General features: G+C 40.7%; 1 protein-coding gene and 1 long non-coding RNA gene across 4 annotated transcripts in view; one reads left to right on the plus strand and one right to left on the minus strand.

The window, feature by feature from the left end:
- The window catches only part of samd8b (sterile alpha motif domain containing 8b), a 46,281-nt gene extending 26,122 nt beyond the window's left edge, over positions 1-20,159 (minus strand). Inside the window, exons 1-3 of one of the 3 annotated variants that reach the window (XM_078530774.1) lie at positions 20,019-20,029; positions 6,711-6,928; positions 629-1,213 (exon numbers count right to left, since the gene is read on the minus strand). In XM_078530774.1, coding sequence (XP_078386900.1) covers positions 629-1,206 — 578 coding nt within the window. In that variant the 5' untranslated portion in view covers positions 1,207-1,213; positions 6,711-6,928; positions 20,019-20,029. Of the gene's footprint in view, positions 1-628; positions 1,214-3,685; positions 3,792-6,710; positions 6,929-20,013 lie in introns of those variants that run through there. The other 2 variants (XM_078530773.1, XM_078530775.1) reach the window with 2 other exon arrangements.
- LOC144668598 (uncharacterized) lies at positions 20,099-20,498 on the plus strand. Its single transcript, XR_013573522.1, has 2 exons — positions 20,099-20,225; positions 20,344-20,498. It is a non-coding gene; the product is annotated as an uncharacterized LOC144668598 (long non-coding RNA).
- The last annotated feature ends 328 nt before the right edge of the window (positions 20,499-20,826 follow it).

The raw sequence follows: 20,826 nt of genomic DNA on the forward strand, positions 1-20,826 counted from the left end.
CAGCACTTGTGTACTGTGAACAAATTCTGCCTCAGCCCTCTCTAACACAGCTAGAGAGGAATAAGAGGGAGATTACCCAAAATGTTAAAAGAAATTGAAGCTTACATATTAGAATCACGCTTTTTGCCCAAATAAATTTTTAAAAGAGGAGTAAAACAACAGAGGAATGATTATTACATTAATTCAATTTCTATACCTCTTTAATAGCAAATAGTAAGTGAAGACAATAGCAGAAAAAAACAAAATCGAATATTAAAAGCATTATGGGAATGATAATTGAACAGAAAAGGCAAAGTACTATGGATGCTGGAAATCTGAAATAAAAACCTGCTGGAAACACTCAGCAGGTCTGGCAGCATGTGTGGAGAGAGAAACATGAAGAATGGTCACAGATCTGGAAAGTTAAATCTGTTTCTCGCTCCACAGATGCTGCCTGACCTGCTGAGTATTTCCAGAAAATTGCCCGAAAAGCTTCAGAGGAGCAGATCAACACATATTTGGGCTACAGAAATAGTTCCTCTGGTTTGAAGAGGTAGCTGTATCCCAGTGTCTATATGTATATACTCTACTCATTAGTAGTGAAGTACTTTAAAAGTATAAAATAAAATCATATTAACTGAATACTTACCTATCCAGGAATATATCTGGTAGGGGTGGATAAGTTTGCATGTCAGGCACACGTTCATGAACTACTACCATGACAATCGATGTAAACCCAAAGACTACAAATACATAAACAGAGCTCAGAGCTGTCTTCCAAAACTCTGGGTCAAGCCTTCGTGTTTGATATTTGTAGTGTTTACCATTCTGATATTGTTCAGTTCTCAAGTCTCCACTAGAGCCACCACTGTCCCTGGAATGATCCACACCATTACACTGACAGTCTTTGCTTTGTGATGAATTACCAGCATGTGCAAAAGTACCAGCAAGGAATTCGTCACTGGCATAGCCCATCTCCACCAAGATATCCTTATGCTGCTTTTGTAGCTTCCGAATGGACACCATAAGCCTTTTAATATCACCCAACACTTTCAGTTCTAAAGGTGGGCAACGTAAATCATATTCAGTCAAAGTTAACAAGGCAATACCATCCAGTCTGTGCTTATTACATAGAAGATCAACATATTCACTGAAGCCTTCTTCCTTTAGCCACTTGGCGACGTGCTTGCTGGTCCAACGTCTGATATTAAACTGGCTCCCCGTCATGTTTCAGCTGCAAAATAAAAAACACAAAATGTCGAATAACTGGGTGGAAATACATATTTCATTATTTGGCAGAATATCTGATAGTGTGAAAATAATTTTTACTATGTATTAGGGAATGTTTCTAAGAATAAAGATTCCTCACTTTACTTGGGCAATTCAACGCAAGATATTGTCTGCCCCAGGAGGCCTTCTACACCATTTGAAGTGAGAATGCCCTTTAATATAAATGGAAATAACTCCAGATACCAATCTTTAGTTCATGAAACACAGGCTAATAATAATGGCCTGCACTGCAGTCTCAGAATGAAAGAATTCTGTCTTTTCTTGCTCAAATTTTAATGCAGGCTTCAAAGTTATTGATGCAGATATCCCTCATAAAGCTGAGTCCATAGGTAAATAGATTCATTACCTTTCTGAAATGTTTTGAATCCAAGACCATGGTTTCATTAGAATTGGTACAACCACTCCCATTACACAAAAAAGATGAATTTAACGAGATGTGACTGTACTTCACTGAAAATTTGATATTTTTTTGGAAGTCACCTTTAGACTTAATCATTTTGCAAGAAACACAATTGAGCTGCAAGTGGTTTATTCGCACAAAAATATCCCAATTGACCAAGTGGGTAATCATGTTGAAGGTAAATGATGAAACCCTGCCCCTCAATACATTGCACAAGAAAAAAAAACTCTGATGTCAACCTCTTGCTTTCTCTGCCCTTTGTGACTCATGCCTTCAACCCAACCCTGCACAATGAGCAAGCTGCTCCTCAAATATAAAACGTACAATAAAACCTAGCAAACACAAGCATCTGAAATATTGTTACCAATGTCAAATAAATATCTTGATCAAGAATTTCATTAAGAACTCAGTGTTATCCTGTGACCATTGGGGATGTAAAAGAGAATGAGTAGTTCTCCTCAGACCATTAAATGTGTTCCAGAACATTAAGGAGATAATCTACACCAGGGAAGAAAGCAGAGCCAAATCAGTAACATCAAACTGTAACTAATGTTCTTCCTGAAAAACAGAAGATGCTGAGATCACCAATACAAGTCAAGCTACGAACACAGCCATACAACATTTACAGTAATGCTGCTGGAAAAACTAATTATTTACCTTTGTTCCCATCCTACATATCCAACTCAAAGAGACTAATTTACTCTCCACTTTTCAAGAGTGAAAAAAGATACACCATTTAATGGTCAGACAATATAATTATGAAACTCTCCCAAAACTTGTCCTCAATTTATCACCCTCCCCCTCAGCCTCGACACTGAGTGACTTCTATTTCTTGGCAATTTTAATCTCCATCTCAGATCTTTTTGCAATCTACCCACTGAACTCACTACCTCCTTTTCTTCCCTAAATCTCTCCTATATAAACTCTCCTACCCATATTCACCATCACCCCCTAACCTTGTCATCTTCTGTGGCATCTCTGCTCCCACTGTACCTATTATAGAAAAGGCCATATTTGGCTACTTTTGTATTTTTCACCGCCCACAGTACCCTTGCCCCCTTCCAATTAACACTTCCAGTGAAGCAAAATGTTTGCAACTTCATAGTCCTGTTCAAGCACAAGCTGAGGTTCTGACCCCTTTTCCTGCTCAGCAAAAAGACTGCCCACTTCCACCACCCACCAACCTCTACCCTTACCTCAACCCACCTGCAGCCTAAACACTCAGCCATGCATTTATCACATTCAAACTCAATTGTTCCAATGCTCTCTTGACCAGACTCCCAACCTCCACCCTCCATAAACATCAGCTCATCCAAAATTTTGCTGCCCATACCCCATCCCATCTAGCACCAAGTCTCACTCAGCTAGCACCAAGTCTCACTCAGCCATCACCCCCATCCTTGCTGATTGGAGATGTTGGAGAACCAGGAACCAATTTAAAATTCTGATCTTCATGCTTAAATCCTTTTATGGCTTTGCCTCTCTCAATCTCCAACTTCTTCTAGCCCTGTTCTACTCTGAATGCATGTGCAACCCTCCACCCCCTGCCTTTTGCCCCAACATTTGCAGTCATGCCTTTAGCCATCTAGAATCTGTATTTTGGAACTACCTGACTAAACTCATCCTCTACTCTCTCCTTCAAAACATTTCTTAAAAGCTACACCTCTCAAGCGTTTGGCAACCATGCCTGCATTAACCCAGCATCCATTTACTTCAGACTAGGCATCTGAAGCACCTTAAAACATTTTTCAATATTATAGGGGCTATATAGCTGTAAATACAAATTATTGCTGTTATTAAGGATAAAGCAACCATTAATTTAGCCAACACAAACAGAACAGATTTGACAATAACAACAATACAATAGTAGTGTTCAATGTGACATGGTATAAGTTACAGTATTACAATCTTAGTGGGATGCACAAAATATAGAACAAGGGAGGTTAGTATTTTTTGGCTTACACATCGCAAGTTAAAAAACACCAATTATCCTCATCAATTTAAGTTTGTATCTACCAAATAATTCAACTGTCATATCAGAACAGATTCAACTTTTGCTGCAATATACTGAGTTAGCTTTTCTGTTTTTGTGATGTGTTGTTCCTGGGATCTGATTTATGCCTTCAACATGCCATCTGGAATCTTTATCTGATTCAGCTAGCACCCTGCATCTACTTAAAGACACATTTCTAATAGCTATCATAATCATTAAACACAGTCTGTGAACTTAGTCATGAGCACAGTCTAACTGTTCTGTAGAGATCTGTCTTCAAAGTTTTTCTGAACTAACATCAACTGAATCTTCAAACAAAACCCAAAAATTTAGGGTAGCTCTTTCCACAATAGTTGTGGCAACATGTAATCCATGGCTGATATCTTTGGGCAAGAAAATAACTCACCCAGAAGTGTAAAATCTGCCACAGCAGTGAATTTATTGTGATTATGATCCATTCTCATGCTTGATATACAATGCTTTCTTTTGTAACGTTAGCCGAGTCTCAGGAAAGCAATGCAAGTACACTGCTCTCCCCTGCATCTGCTCAAATAGAGTAGAGGCATTCTGTGTAAACCAGCTACAAGGCATGTAGTGTAAGGGCAAACTGACTGTTCACACCATTTTCAAACCAGCAGCACACACATTTGTTGCTGATTTGAAGGTACTGCATGTTGATATAACTGCAGAGAATTAGGTGGTTGTTGAGTTCATTTGCTAAGAAATGGCAGAGCTGCAACAATGGGGAAGTTCCAGTTTAAAAATAAAAAGAGCCTTTCAGTCCAGTCTTAAACCTGCCCAGTTTAGATTCCTGCTGGTTGCACAAGACAATCAAATCATTAGTCTGCAACACAAGGGCAATATGAAAGCAGCTTCCTGGTTCAACAACTCAGTCAGGGCCTTCTACTTATTTGTAGCAGATGAGGCAAGTCTTTAATTTCATTGCTTGAATGCCCAAACTACTTACTGGCATTCAATAACTAAGGGCTGAGCATGGATTAAATTGTAAAGCTGTTAAGGCACTCCACAGAATTTTCAATGCAAAAAAAAACTTTTATTTTTACAACTAAGTTGCATCGACATACGAACATACAAATTAGGAGGAGTAGGCCACTCAGCCCCTCGAGCATGCTCTGCCATTCAATAAGATCATGGCTGATCTGAACGTAACTTCAATCCCACATTCCTGCCAGCCCGATAACCTTTCAACCCCCCTGTTAATCAAGAATCTATCTAGCTCTGCCTTACAAATATTCAAAGACTCTGCTTCCTCTGCCTTTTGAGGAAGAGAGGTCAAAAGACTCTCAGCCCTGTGAGAGAAAAAATTTCTCCTCATTTGTCTTAAATAAGCGACCCCTTATTTTTAAACTGTGAGCCCTAGTTCTAGATTCTCCCACAAGAGGAAACATCTTCTCCACATCCACCCTGTCAAGGCCCCTCAAGATCTTAAAGGTTTCAATTAAGTCGCTTTACTCTTTGAAATTCCAGTGGATACAAGCCTAACCTGTCCAGCCTTTTCTCATAAGACAACCTGCCCATTCCTGGTATTAGTCTAGTAAACCTTCTCTGAACTGCTTCTAATGCATTTACATCTTTCTTTAAATAAGGAGACCAGTACTGTACACAATACTCCAGATGTAGTCTCACCAATGCCCTGTGCAACTGAAGCATAACCTCCCTACTTTTGTAATTGATTCCCCTCACAATAAATGATAACATTCTATTAGCTTTCCTAATTACTTGCTGTACCTGCATACTAACTTTTTGCGATTCATGCACGAGGACACCCAGATCCCTCTGTATCACAGAGCTCTGCAATCTCTGACCACTTATATAATAGGCTTCTTTTTTATTCTTCCTGCCAAAATGAACAATTTCACATTTGCTCACATTATACTCAATTTGCCAGATCTTTGCCCAATCACTTAACCTATCTATGTCACTTTGTAGCCCCCTCACATCCTCTTCACAATTTACTTTCCTACCTATATTTGTGTCATCAGCAAATTTAGCCACCGTTCCCTCAGTCCCTTCATCCAAGTCATTTATCTGAATTGTAAAAAGTTGAGGCCTCAGCACTGATCCCTGTGGCACACCACTCGTCACATCCTGCCAAGCAGAAAAAGACCCAGTTATGCCAACTCTCTGCTTCCTGTTAGCTAGCCAATCTTCTATCCATGCCAATGTGTTACCCCCCACAACATGAGCTTTTCTTTTCTGCAATAACCTTTGATATAGCACTTTATCAAATGCCTCCTGGAAATCTAAGTACAGTACATCCACCAGTTCCCCTTTATCCACAGCACATGTGACTCCTACATCCTGACATCCTACATTACATAGGTGCTGTAATGCTGTTCTCCTCGTAGCGCTAATTGTCCTCAGTGAAATTATATAACATTTGCTACCTTGGTTTTAGAAAGTACTCGTCTACCGTTTAATAAAAACTTTGATATTTCCTCCTGAATGTTTTGACCTCATTAGGATCCACTCAACAGGCAACTGACACTTCTTCAGTTCTATCTCATTGCATTATCGAACTAATTTCTATACAGTCTACTCTTGACTGAATGTTTCAGTCAATTGTGGCACAAGTTACTCCTCCACAGCTTTTGTTTTTCTCTTCTACTCCCTTCACTTCTATCTCTGTTACTCCTCCTTCAGTCAGTTTACTTTCCCCTCTATGCCACAACTCAAAGTGGAAGACAATTGGTTTAACTGACACTTTTGAAGGAATCGTGAAGGAACAAGATTTCTACGTTGCATTAATCAGATGAAAATTGGAATCTGTGATAACCCTAAAAACTACAGTAATATCCTGACATTCCTAATTTAATACATGCTGCAATTGTAAAATGTGAACAAGGAGTGCAGAATTGATAAGGAAATGGGCATTTTCTAATGAAAATAAAGATGAGAAACACAAAGATTAATAAAAGACAACGGAGGCATTACAGACCATTACAGAAATTTAAGTATAACAAGTGGCAACTTCAGAATTCTAACCAAAATGATTCCTGCCGACTTGCTGCTGATGGCAATACTTACCAAAGCAGAGTACTGCATCTTTTCTAGTCAAACTGCTTCCCACAGCGATTTATTTTTATAATGTAGTGACTGTTATTAGGCAAAGGCACGGAGATGAATGACCTGTCAGTCTGTTTGCGTTTGGTGATATTTGTCGTAAGAGGAATAATGAACAGAAAACCAGAACATCTGCTATTCTTGACAGTGCCATGGGTGGTTTCAGCATGCCATCAATAGCTCTGAAAAGACAGGGAACTGAATTAGGTATGATAAGACCTGGCTAAACACCAGGAGTTCCAGATTGCATCACTCCAGAGCAAAACATCATACATAGAACAGAGATTTGTGTGCGCATATGGATACAGGATTCGAAATACCTTGTACAGTTTGGTGCTGAATAACGTATACCAAACAGCTGAAATAACAGGAGTGGATAAAGCCAAAAACATTGACAAACGCAAAAAAAAATGCACTTCTAAACTGATGCTGAGAAACCAAAAGTATTGTCTAAACACAAGTTCTTTAATGTAGAAGAAACACATCCCAAGGCACTTCATAAAGCGTAATCAGGCAAAACTGGATATCAAGCCAAAGGAGGTGGTGACTAAATTCTTGGACCAAGAGGTGGTCTTTTAGGAGGGTTAACGTAGAGATGAGAAATAAGTGGGCTCAAAACACAGATCCTTAAGGGACTCTGGAGGTAACAGTGCAGGGGCAAGAAGAGACTCATCACTAGAGATGCTCTGGCAATGATTGGATAGGCAAGTTTGGAATGAAGCAAGGCCACTCCTACACAGCTGCACAATGGAGGGTAGGTATTGGAAGGGAATGGTGTGGTCAACTGCATCAAAGGTTACAGAGGATGTCATTTAAAGCTTTGATTCAGGATTTTTCAGAGCTGTAGCAGGGGCACAAATCTGGTCACAGAGATTAATTTGTGATTTATACACTTGCCCCAACGTGGGTCAGGTAAAAGCTTCCATTTTCCCCAGTAATGGTGCTCCATGAATCGAAACCCATTTCTCCAACAACAATCTGAGTCATGCCTTCAACTCTCTGATCTTATTTCCCCTAGGCCAATTTGCTTGTGGCTCATATAATAATCCCGAGATTATCATCTTTGTGGTTCTGCTTTTTAATTTTGTCCCTAGCTGGTCATACTCTCTCAGCAGAACCTTTCTTAGCCCTATCTTTATCGTTTTACATGGGCCATGACAACTGGATCCTTCCCCTCCCACTCTAGGTTCTCCTGAGGAGATGTCCTTAACCCTGGCACCAGGCAGGCAATGCCGCCTTCAGGACTCACACTCCTGGTTACAGAAAAAAGCATCTTTCCCCCTAACTATACTGTCTCTGACTACAGGTACATTCCTTTTTGCTCCCCCCACTTGAATGGCTGCCTGACTTACTGCAGAAGTGCTTGCCATGGATCAGACAGGTGTCCATCACCTCTGATATGCTACAGCTGCAACACATTACCTCCCCTCCATCTTTAATTTGTTTTTATTGAACTAATTAGGTTTCAATTTTAGGAGAATGATTATGCAGAGTTATTATGCAGAGTAATGCTATAAATTTAGTATAATACTTATATTTCCCCAGTACCAGTTTAAAGTACTGCCCTTTTTTAGAGGGGGAAAAACTTAAAACTCATCAACAGTCACAGATTGCAACTTCTTTCGAGTACAATCACAGTTTCTTGGTTTCCGGGAGTGGGACATGAACCCACAACCCTCTGATTCAAAGGCGAGGGTGCTATGAACTGAGCCACAGCTGACACCTCCCAAAACTTAAAACTCATCATTCGCCTACCTATACAACTAATTAATGCCTCCGGGCCGCAGCTCTCGCTGTCTCTGGCTGCCCCTCTTGGGCTACTCCTTTTTGTGAAGGCTAGATCAGCACCTCCTTTCTCACTGCGCTAAATTCCCTCACTTACCAACTTCCCAGCTAAGCACCTGGTCTCCACTGCCACCTTCATGCAACTTACTTTGTGCATCTGCGAAACCTCCTGTATTTATATTAGTTCCAATTCCAGTGAGCTGAGTTAGCCACTGCTGGCTAGGAAACCAGTGCAAACTAGGTACCTAATTAACGGACCACAGCTGTCTCTAGCAATGACCTTGTTTAACACCAAAAAAAACCTACAATTTACTGAATGCGAAATGCAAATCTAGTATTTTGACCAGATTTTAAAAGAGATCAACCCTTAAAACTTATCAAATTCCCGGATTTAAGCACTCAGTCTCCACTGCCACCTTTGTGCAGCTTACTCTGGTTCTCAATCCTTCCACCAATGGGAACAATTTCTACCTATCTACTCTGACCAGATCCTTCATGGTTTGAATACCTCTATCAAATCTCCTCTCAACCTTCTCTTAGACTGGAGAACAACTCCTGCTTCTCCAATCTATCTACATAACTGAGGTCCCTCACCAGGAAAGAGGACGAAGGAAACTAGAGAAAGTCAAAGGCTTAAGGTTAGCGAGGAGATATATACCATCCTTAGTGAACAAGGGTGGCAGAGTTGCAGCAGAGGCAATGAACAGATGGTCTCAATCTTGGTGACCAAAAAAAAAGTCCACAAGCTCTTTGCATGCAAAGGTGGTGGGACAAGCATATGTTTGGTAGATGTATGGAGAAAAGAGGTCAGGGGCTATCCTTACTCTCCAGGATGATCCTGGAGTAGTGACTGAATTTGGCAGGGAACAGCAATGCTAGAACTTGCTTGATGTGGCCAAAATCAATACCCATGACCTACAAGCACTGTTATCATTATGAGAAACCCTCAGAATTCCCCCAGTAATTAGGAAGAACTTGGTAGGGCCAGTACAACAAAGGCATACATGAGGTAAAAGTCACTTACCTGAACTTGTCAGGTTTCACTGATAACATACTGTTGGCACAAGATGTGCAGGATTCTTATCACTATAAATCACTTTTAAAAAGCTGAACCAGCAATCTGGCAGCAGCCCTTGCTATTGACTATAATTTTTAAAAGTTACAATAAAAACACTCCTAATTAGCTCCATTCTTTGTGATTTCTGAACCTGTAGCTCAACATCTACCATGTTGGCACTGTTATCCAAAGTCTGCCTACTTCGAACCCGGACCTTGTATTCAGGATTTCACAATACAAAGTTGGGTTAAATTTGTACAATGACCCATAACTGGTGAATATTTCAGGCTTTATCAGTAAATATTTTCTAATTACAGAGTTATCGTAACTTTCCAAACCATATATAAGTCTCTCACACTTTGTGCACAGTAAGAACTTTAACCCCTACAAATATTTAATGGCTGCAATTGAGTGATAATAACAGATCATCAGAAATAGGAGCAACTGTAGGTTTGCCAGCCCTTTGAGCCTGCTCCACCATACAATAAGGTCATGACTGATCTGATTGTGGTCTTAACTCCACTTTCCTGCAAACCATAACCCTCCACTCCCTGTAGATGAAAAATCTGTCCAACTAATATATTCGATGACCCCGAACTCCACTACTCTCTGGGGAAGAGCGTTCCAAAGACTAATGGCCCTCTGCGAGAAGAAATTCCTCCTTATCTCAATCTCAATTAGATGACCCCTAGTTCTAGATTCCCAGAAACATCCTCTCAGCGTCTACCCTGTCAAGCCCTCTCAGAATCTTATATATTTCAATAAGATCATCTCTCATTCTTCTAAACTCCAGTAAGTATAGGCCCAACCTACTCAACCTTTCCTCATAAGACAACCTCTTAATCCCAGGAATTAGCCTAGTGAACCTTCTCTGAACTGCTTCCTATGCATGTATATCCCTCCATAAGTAAGGAGACCAAAAAGTACTCTAGGTGTGATTTCACCAATGTCCTGTACAGTTGTAGCAAGGCTTTCTTATTTTTACCCCATCCCCCTTGCAATAAAGGCTGACATTCCATTTTCCTTCCCAATTATTTATTGTATCTGTATGATTTTTTTTTGTGATTCAGAGAGTAATGGCATATTATTAATATGCCAAATAACAAAACTAGGACGCCCATCTATGGATAAAACAGCTGTGTTTCATTGTTTTAAAGGACATGCCTTTTAAAAACGTTACCTTGATGTTTTGCCATTTCCAATCTCTTCTCACCTACACTGTCTCATACTACGACCAGTAGGTTCCGACAGAGTTCAGGATACATACTGCTCCACCACTACAATTAGCAAACAAAAAGTATACTGTACAGGACTTTTCTCCTCTCTTTCACTCTCAAAATGTGAAGCATTTCATGACAGCTCAAGTAATCTGCAGCAATATTTGGCCAATGGTCTCAAAAACTCAACCTCTGGATGTCAGTTCAGGCAAGATTTAAACTCTAGGTCAGAGCAGTGTTTGTTCTTTCAGCAGAGGGCCCAGATCGACCTACTGGATTGTAACAATTTTCATTGAATAGAGTGATAAAATACAACTGTACAATGTTGATTAAGGTCAATGAACACAAGTCACTTTAACCAAACATTTACTGCAAGCACTGGGAAATATTCAGAATGCAGGACTCATTCTTCAGCAAAAACCAGATGGACTCAGCTTCACATCTCTCGTCTCATACACAGAACACCCAAGGCTATATCGGCTTTTCCAGCAGAACCATCCGCAACTTCCTCCAACCCCGTGACTGAGCTCACACCTTCTGCTCCACTAATTCTGTAACAATTATGGATGGACCTTGAAAACAGATAAGAATATCAGTCTCTCGTCACAATTATCTTAGGGAAAAATGGATGCAATCAATCCAAGAAGGAGCTCACTGCAACTTAATTAACTCCAAACATCTGCTTGATGTTAGTGTAGTTCCAAAGCCATAAAAAAATCTTCAACTAGATAAATGCATCCAGCTTTTAAATTTCTGGAAGGTGTCCTCAAGTTCAGTTAGTAAAATTTTGCTATTCCAAAAGTGCAATGTCCACATTCATCAAGATTTTGAGAAACAAGCACATTCCTGCAGGAGTTAGAATTTGCTTGAGATAAATTAGCTAACCACCTCGGAACAAACATCAGGAGTATGAATACTGCAAATTTGCACTAGCATTGTTTCACTCCACATACTAAAAGCCTGAACTATGTGGCAACACATTTTATTTGCTCTGGCATTAATAGAGGCAAGGTATTTCCCTCTCTATTTGTGGATCCTCGATGACTTGGTGAAAGTGTGCACAGCTTAGTCACAATATCGATAAAAAGGAAGCGCAGTGGAAGAGGGAAAAGTTTATTTCAATATCTATGACTATTTAGAGAAAAGGATGAGGCCAAGCGGTAAAAAGATGTATGAGTGGCATGGAAGAAAATTCACAAAGTGACAACATGGCGGTAAGTTACAGGTAAATATTTATAGTAAATCCACCGATGACTTAAACTACATTGAGTAGTTATTTAAAAATCTAAAAATTTAAGCCTAGTTGATCAAATACATGAAATTTAATTAACTAAATAAATAAAACAAGGTTAGATAGGGATGGCAGTGCAGGCGATGTGCCACAAATGCAGCATGAGTGAGTTTGTAAACAGCAGCATGATCCCAGAGAACTACATCCGCAGTAAGGATCTGTATCCCAAGGAACTTCAGCTCAGATCTGTCAAGCTAAACTCCAAGGTGCAGTGTGCAGGGCAGCAAAGAAGGGGACAGTTACCTGGTTACATTGAGTCAGGAGCCAGCCAGCCACACCCCTTGGGTTACATGCTGGTGGAGGTCAGGTTAGTGATCGGGGACATTAGGTGTAACTAAGGGAACCTCAGGAAACTGTTGGATAGCCTTGGCATTTGCCCTTATTCAACAGGTACAAGGTTCTTGCCGCCTTCGTGGATTAGGGCAAAGTCTGCATGGTGCATGAGAAAACTGGCCACGGAGAACTAGAGGCCATATAAGTGGAAGCAGTGAAAAGGAATTTGATATGGTGAGGCACATCACAGTCAGGGGAATAGATACGGTGCTCTGCAGCCACAACTAGGAGTTTCGAAGGTGGTGTTGCCTGCCCGGTGCCAGCATCAAGAACGTTACCTCACGGTTGGAGAAAAATTTGGAGTGGGAGGGGATGGAGGCAGTTCTCATGTCCTATGTAGAAACCAATGACATGGGTAGGACTTGGCTTGGGGTTTTGCTGAGAATTTGAGCAGCTAGGGTTGAAATTAAAATAAATAACCTCACAGGTAATCATCTCTGGATTGTTGCCCAAACCACGTGCAAAGTGACCTAGGGTTAAAGATTAATGTGGCTGAAAGAGTTGTGTGGGAGGCAGAGGTTTCAATTCCTGGTGCACTGAGCGCAGTCTTGGGGTAGGACTGTTCTGCTGGGATGGGCTCCACTTAAACCAGGATGGGAACAATGTCCTGGTGAATCAAATAACTAGATAAACTAATGAAGGGGTAGGGGCAAGGAAATCAGGAAAGGAGAAATTCAAAGTTGGTGAGAGAAATGTCAAGGCTACAGAACACACTAACAACTTTGGTAAAAATAAGCAGAGTGGGTCAGGAAGCGTAACAAAGGTAATAGAGCATTAGTGTCTAAGGTGACATCGAAGGAAATTAGAAAAAAGTTAAAGCTAAAACAACTATACATGAATGCAAGATGCACTCAACAAAATAGATAAATTAAGAGCACAATAAAAATAAATATGTTTGTTCTAAAAGTCATTCTGGAGATATCACTGCAGAACGACTATGGCTCGGAGCTAAATATTCCAAGATGCTTGATTTTTAGAAGAGATAGGAGTGGGGAGGGTAGCCCTGATAATAAAGGATGGGTTAAAAACAGTAGAGAAGGCATCTTACCGTGGTAAATCAAGATGTAGAATCAATTTGGGTGAAGTTAAAAAACGAGGGGCTGAAAGCACTCGTGGAAGTAGTCTATAGGATCCCAAAAGTAACTTTAGTGTCAGGCAACTTATAAATCAGAAAATTAGAGATACATACATCAAGTGTAATACAGTAAACATGGAGGACTTTAATCTTCGTATCAACTGGGCAAACCAAATTTTCAGCAATAGCGTGAATTACAATTATGAAATGAATTCAAAATAATTTTCTAGATGAGTACATCAGGGAACCAACTAGAGAAAAGGGTATTTTAGATCTAGTATTGTGCATTACTGGAGGGGATTAATTACATTTATAACCTAGAAATAAAGAAACCTCTGAAGAAGAGTGATCATAACATGATAGAAATGTATATCAAGACAGAGATGGATTTAACCAAGTCCGAAACGAAGGTAAACTATGTAGGTATGGGGCAGGAGTTAGTTATGGTAGATTGGGAAGCTAGATTAAAAGATACAATGATAGATAAGCAATGGCAAATATTTAAAGAAATAATTCAATGAACCTACATTCCATTAAAGAATAAAAACCCTCATTGAAAAAAGCTGTCAAACTATAGCCAAGGGAAGTTAAAGAGTAGTAAGCTTGAGGATTCAGGGAATTTGGGAATTTAACAAAGCATGACCAAGAAATCGATAGACAGGAATGAAATAGGTGAAAGTAAACTAGCAAGAGACACAAAAAAGATTGTAATAGCTTCTATGGTAAGTAAAAAGTAACAGATCAGCAGAAGTAAACATGTCCCTTATAGGGAGAAACAAAATAATTTATAATGGGAATAATGGCTGAGACATTAAACTAATACTTTGTATCTGTCTTCACAGTGAAAATCCAAATACTTATTGTACAGCCATTAATTCCCCTTTATCCTGCTGGTTACAACATCAAATCCCTCAAACATTTAAACATTCTAGGAAAAGTGGGGCCAAGGGTTGTGTGAGAATGAGGAATTTAAAGAAATTAGTACTAGTGCAAGAATAGTGCTGGAGAAATTAATGGAACTAAAACCCAACAAATCCACTGGACCTGATGGCCTACATCCTAGAGTTTTAAAAGAGGTGGCTTCAGAGAAGGTGGATACATTCTTCATGAATTCCCTAGATTTTATAACGGACCCCGTGGATTTGAAGGTGGCAGGCATAAGAAAGTGGGGAGAGCGCAAATAGGGAACTAACTATAGGCAGTTTGTCTGACATCAGTAGTAGGGAAAATGCTAGAATCTATTATTAGGGTAACAGGGCACTTACAAAATCACACGTTTAGGCAGACTCAACATTGATTTATGAAAGGAAAATCATGTTTGACACATCTGTTAGAGGGTTTTTCGGGTTGTACCGAGCAGGATAGGTAAAGAGGAACCAGCGTATTTAGATTTTCAAAAAACATTTTAAAATTCCACAGAACAACCACCTGTATTTTATAGCACCTTTGACGCCCAAGGTGCTTCACAGGAACGTAATAAAAGAGTAATTGGACACCACGTCACTTATTCATGTTACACTGCAGCCTACAGTGCTGTATGCTGCAATCCCACTCTCAACTACAGCTGAAAGTGGAATACAGTACAATCATTGCACTGCCCAGGACATTCAAGGCATTGTTAAAGCATATGCCAACAAATCTCAACAACAATTAGCAATCTGCTCCCAAGTCCCTGGAACACGTAATATTCTAATCTCTCCTAAAAGCTAACTTCTACCTCCATAAATTCAACTAAACAAAAGCAAGAAATAACATTTTTTCTATTCCACAAAACAAATTGCACAAGCGGAATTTCTCAGCACCTTTGGCCTTAATAAACATTCTAGAATATCATTTATCCCGTGAAGCTATTAGAGTCAGTGAAATCTATCAGACTCTTGCCTTGAAGACCAGCTGGGAAAGCTTGTTCAGCTGACAGGGCAGGGGGGACATTCTAAAGATGTAAACAATGTGCATGACAAAGTCTTATTAACAGACTGAGTAAGGAGTACTGTAAGTAGTCATTCGTACAAGAGTTTATTGGCCTTTTACCTTTGTTGCTTCCTCATGATCAGGAGCAGAGGCCATATCTGTGTGTGAGCCCTCACTCACTACATACCCAGAAAGTAAGCTTTACATGCTCAATATCTGGGTCAGAGTACATTTGGGAATTTTTTTAAAACGCACTGTATTTTGGTTTACGTGAATCTCTGGTCTTCGAAAAAGTGACCAAATTAACTTGCAGCCAAGGCTATTAAACTACCAAACAGATTAACATATTAATGTTATTTATAGTAATTAGATAAGTAAACAGTAGCAAAGGGCAACCAGATACACAGGGTCCAGCTCCTGCATCTTGGAATATAGAAAATCAATCACATCTACTGCACTAAAACATTAATGAAAAACTTGACTCTTATTTTATGTGAGGGGAGAGGGCCTTGCTAAGTTTAGACCTTGTCTCTGATAGCTCTAAGTAACTGGTGAATTGGGTCAAACCAATGCGACTCATACTTTCTAATTGTTTTAAGTTCACCTAGCAAACAAACATGTATTTCTCCTGCTTGCATCAAGCTCCCAAAATATCCACAGGATGTTACAGGTAATGTCTGAACTTCCCAGAAAATGTCTCAAAGATGCTAACTCAGGGAGCTGAATAGGACACTGTCTGCCCAATAGCTACTGGAACAGCTGAACTGTCACATAATTGTGGCAGATCTTTGGAAATAATACGACACACAACCTCAATATTTATACCTTAGCCTCCGATAATTCTGTAGGATAGCTTACAAGGCATGCTTGCATTTCCACTTATTATAAAAATTATTTTATGGCTAAACAGTGTAATTTTCTAAGAGTGACTATTCAAATCAAAATATTAAAGTATGAGAACTGGCTTAAAGGAATAGAAGGAAGGTAATGTTTTATCTAAGGAGGAGACAAGGACAAAAGTGCACTGGAGTAAATGATAATTTTGTCCCCATTAAAGGTTACATTCTAATTGCTGCAAGCAAATTCCCCCAAGGCTGGGCATCAGCCCTCATGAATTAAGTAAAAAATGTCTAATATCCTATTTATATTCGAGATACATCCCATTTTTAACACTAAGAAAATAGGAAGAAATTAAGGTGGAGCGGGTATGAGGGAGGGGACAGCAAAAGCGATTTGATCCAGCTACTTTCAATCAAACAATCACTATCAATTGGGACGTCAGTAAAACTCAAGACCACAACAAAGTAAAACGTAAGGCACAGTTAAATTAAATAGTAACTTGTAACAAATTTGATATAGGTGCTGCAAAAAGTCAAGGTCTGAGAAAGCTGCAGACGGTACAGTGAAGGTTCACTGGAATGAGAGGGTTGTCCTGTGATGAGACACCGAGTAAATTAGGTCTATATCTCTGGAGTTTAGTCGAATGAGAGGTGATCTCATTGAAACATCCAAGGTTCTGAAGGAGCTTGATCAGGCAGATGCTGAGAGGTTGCTTCCTTGGCTGGGGAATCTAGAATGCAAGGGTACAGTCTCAGGATAAGGGATTGGATGAGGAGAAATTTCTGCACTCCAAGTGTGGTGAACCTTTGGAATTCCCCACCCCAGATGGTTGTGGATGCTCCATCGTTGAATATATTTAAGGCTGTTATAGGCAGATTTTGGTCTTTCAGAGAATCAAGAGATATGGGGAGCAGGCAGGGAAATGGAGTTGAGGCAGAGGATCAGCCATGATCATATTGAACAGTGGAATAGGTACGATCTACCATTGTTCTTTAAGTTCTTACATTACCATGCATCCAGAATCGGTCCCATAATCATTAATTCCCCCATTTTCCTTATTTTACTGTTCCCTGTTATTAGTATCCAAGTTGATTAGTTGCTATATGGATCTGCCTCCAATTGGCTATTTACAGACAAACGATGACATGAGAAAAAAAAGCACAAAATGCAATTATAGGTACTGGTGTTTCTATTTTGCTGCAAAAAGAGACTTGTCTAAGCTTAGACACGTCTCTTTTTTCAGCAATACTCAAGTTCTGTACTACCAAACAACAATTTGTTTTTATATCTATAAGTGTTATATAAAAGACTTCTCTTGCTCTAATACATGTTTTGCATAAAGCAAAATATGCATCTGTTGTAGCCATTCCATTTACCAGCGCTCACTATTTTAGAAGCCTAGAAGGATGCTGTTGCTTTTAGTAATGCCCAGTAATAGCACTAGAATTATTATGAGGAAAACTTCACATGTTACGGGGAGAAGGCGGGAGAATGGGGTTGAGAAACTTATCAGCCATGGTTGAATGGCGCAGCAGACTCGATGGGCCGAATGGTCTAATTTCTGCTCCTATGTCTTATGGTCTTATGGTTCATTCATTTACACCAGCTGATTACTTTGGTTGCAGAGTTTAAATTGATTATATGGAGTACATGTTGTGCAGTCTCCATTTATTTTCTGCATACTCCATGTGACATCACACGCACATCTCTGGACGCAATTTCAGGCAAGACAACAGGGAGAAAGCTCTGGTTAGTGTGGGGCGGGGTGGGAATGGACTAATTTCTTAACTGATCAGCCACATCTGAAGGCGTCCATGCTGACTCACTATTAATATGGTACTGCCTATACTACTCCAGAGCTACAGCTAGTCAACAAGCAAAGGGCTTTCACTGCATGCCTCCAGAAGCAACTGTTGATGGTGACTAAGATCAGTGGCTGCTGCCAGCAACACAGGATTGGTTGGTTGCTACACAACTGGAAATGCTAAATATTATTTTTCAAAGCCGTAAAAGTTCTTCACAACATTTTTGTAAACACTGGTTAGTGTGGGTAAAGAGCTGCTTTTAGTTCTGACAACAGGGCAAATCTATTCCAGTACAGCACACTGAGAGTGATGATTAAGAGACTGAAGTCAGCATGTCATTTACAAATCACAAGATTTAAAACCATGAGTCAGAATAAGGAAGCTCACAATGAGGTCATTATCACTTAAGCAATGGAAAAAAAACCACACCATTGCTAAATATTCATCAGGATGTTAGCCCACCAATGCCCAAGAATCATGGCCAGTGTGCAGATGGATAGGAATCATGAAACCAGTTCTCTTGGGAAAATCATAAGCTAAACTCTGCTGTTGAATCCTTTTTTTCAATGAGAGATTAGTAACACAAAATGCAATTCTAAATGCGAAATGAAATAATGTTCCTTCAACCATAAAGCTAATCATTCTATAAAGCATTCAAGCTTTTTGTCCCTGTAGGCCACTTAGATGCAAACCATGGAGCATTATGGCTTACATATTCAATCTTTGCAGAAATTGAGTAAATGTCAGTGCAGTGTGGCTTCACCTTCCACAGATGTACCCCTGACTGCAGCTCACTTTCTGATTTCAGGTCACTTACATTATTTGAACAAGTGGGTCTGCCCAGAGTGGGGCAGAGATTGGCTACAATCAGCCTCACAGCGTAACACTGCAAGCTTCAACAGGACGGGCTGCATAATTCAAGAGAACTGGATGAGTATCTGAAATGGGCATGATACCTATCAGTATTTCCTAATTACAGGATTAGCAAGATGGGCTGCAGTTGTCCTGTACATTTTGATGTAAACTATATCAGAATCCTTCCAGCTGAGTGTAAACCTTAGTCTCAGGAAGAACAGAGAATATAGTACCTCGATTTGACCATGTGGGAGTTTACCAATTTCAAGTTATGTCATCTGTTAGGACATGAATTTTAAACTGTCACGAAGACTCAGTCAATGAAATGTTTGTCACAAAGTTTCACTACAATGTGTCATCTTTCACTGGAAAATGTTAGCTTACACACTCTAATTTGCCAATGTTACACTTCTCCGCACTATGCTTACAGATCTATTACTGATCTTTAATTTTGAGAAATTGCCCTCTCAAATTAAACCCATTAACAGCCCCACACACAAACTTTTAAACATAAAATAATGTAATTTAGTATATTTGTGAATGACGCTGCCCATCCAATCCAAATGGAGAAAAAAAACAAGCTTTCCAAAAACTAATTTACATCTATCATCATTCATAACTGTCTGATCCAAGTTTGCTGCATCAACAACTTCCATATCATTTATATTTTTCCATTTGGAGCAATAACGAACAAAACTGCCACTTCACAGAATACACAATTGAAGTACACAAGCAATCAGATAGCTGGATGGACGAAGCAATTCAGATCCAGAAAACAATCTACTGACTGGAGCCAGATCAGATGGGAGCAGATCCTGAAACTTGTTTGCCAGTCAGTGTAGTATTTATCTGCGTCAGGTTTCATTGACCTTCAGCCAGATATATGAAATTTAATTAATTGGGCAGATATTCTTACTGACCTGTTTCCCACAACACGGCTTGTGAATTAACAGACAAGCGTTGCTCAGGCGCTCATCAGTCCAGTCAGCGATGGAGGTCTGGGTCTGGCAGCAACCCTGCTCATACCCGCCACAGCTGGGCCTATCACAGCAGCCCCGCTGCTGCTTACTTCAAAAACTCTTGGCGGCTGTTACTTACCCCACAGACCCGCTCCCCTGTCAGGAAGCAGATTCCGCTTCTTCTGCTAAAGCCAAAGCCGAAGCCCAGCCCCTATGTCAGATGTACGCCCGGGGAAGCCCAACTGCGCTTCATCGTCAGCTCCTGCACACGGCAGCATAACACAGCGTCCCCTGCAGCCCCGCACAACACAGAGCTCGGCTCCAGACACAGCGCCACCTGCAGCGGTGGAGGTACAGCCAGCCCCCCCCCCCGCACGACATGGACACCGGACTCCAGGCACAGCGCCCCCTGCAGCCCCGCACAACACAAAGTTCGGCTCCAGAAACAGCGCCACCTGGAGCGGTGGAGGTACAGCCAGCCCCGCACGACACGGACACCGGACTCCAGGCACAGCGCCCCCTGCAACAATGGAGGCACAGTCAGCCCCATACAGCGGGGAGCCGGACTCCAGACTCAGCGCCCCCTGCGGCAATGGAGGTACAGCCAGCCCCACACAACACGGACACAGGACTCCAGGCACAGCGCCACCTGCAGCAAGGGAAGTACAGCCCAGCCCCGCACAACACGGACACCGGACTCCAGACACAGCGCCACCTGCAGCAAGGGAGGTACAGCCAGCCCGGCCGAGCACGGACACACGGACTCCAGGTACACCGCCACCTGCAGCAGTGGATGTTCAAGTGCAGAAGAAAGGTCCTGCCCAAAATATGAACCTGTCTTTTATCTTTACAGGTGCTTTTTTTATTTGTTCATGGGGTTTGGGCGTCGCTGACTAAGCCAGCATTTATTGCCCATCCCTAATTGCCCTTGTTCAGAGGACATTGTTTTAAA

Source organism: Cetorhinus maximus, chromosome 27 (assembly GCF_964194155.1).
Source record: "Cetorhinus maximus chromosome 27, sCetMax3.hap1.1, whole genome shotgun sequence".
Lineage (NCBI taxonomy): Eukaryota > Metazoa > Chordata > Chondrichthyes > Lamniformes > Cetorhinidae > Cetorhinus > Cetorhinus maximus.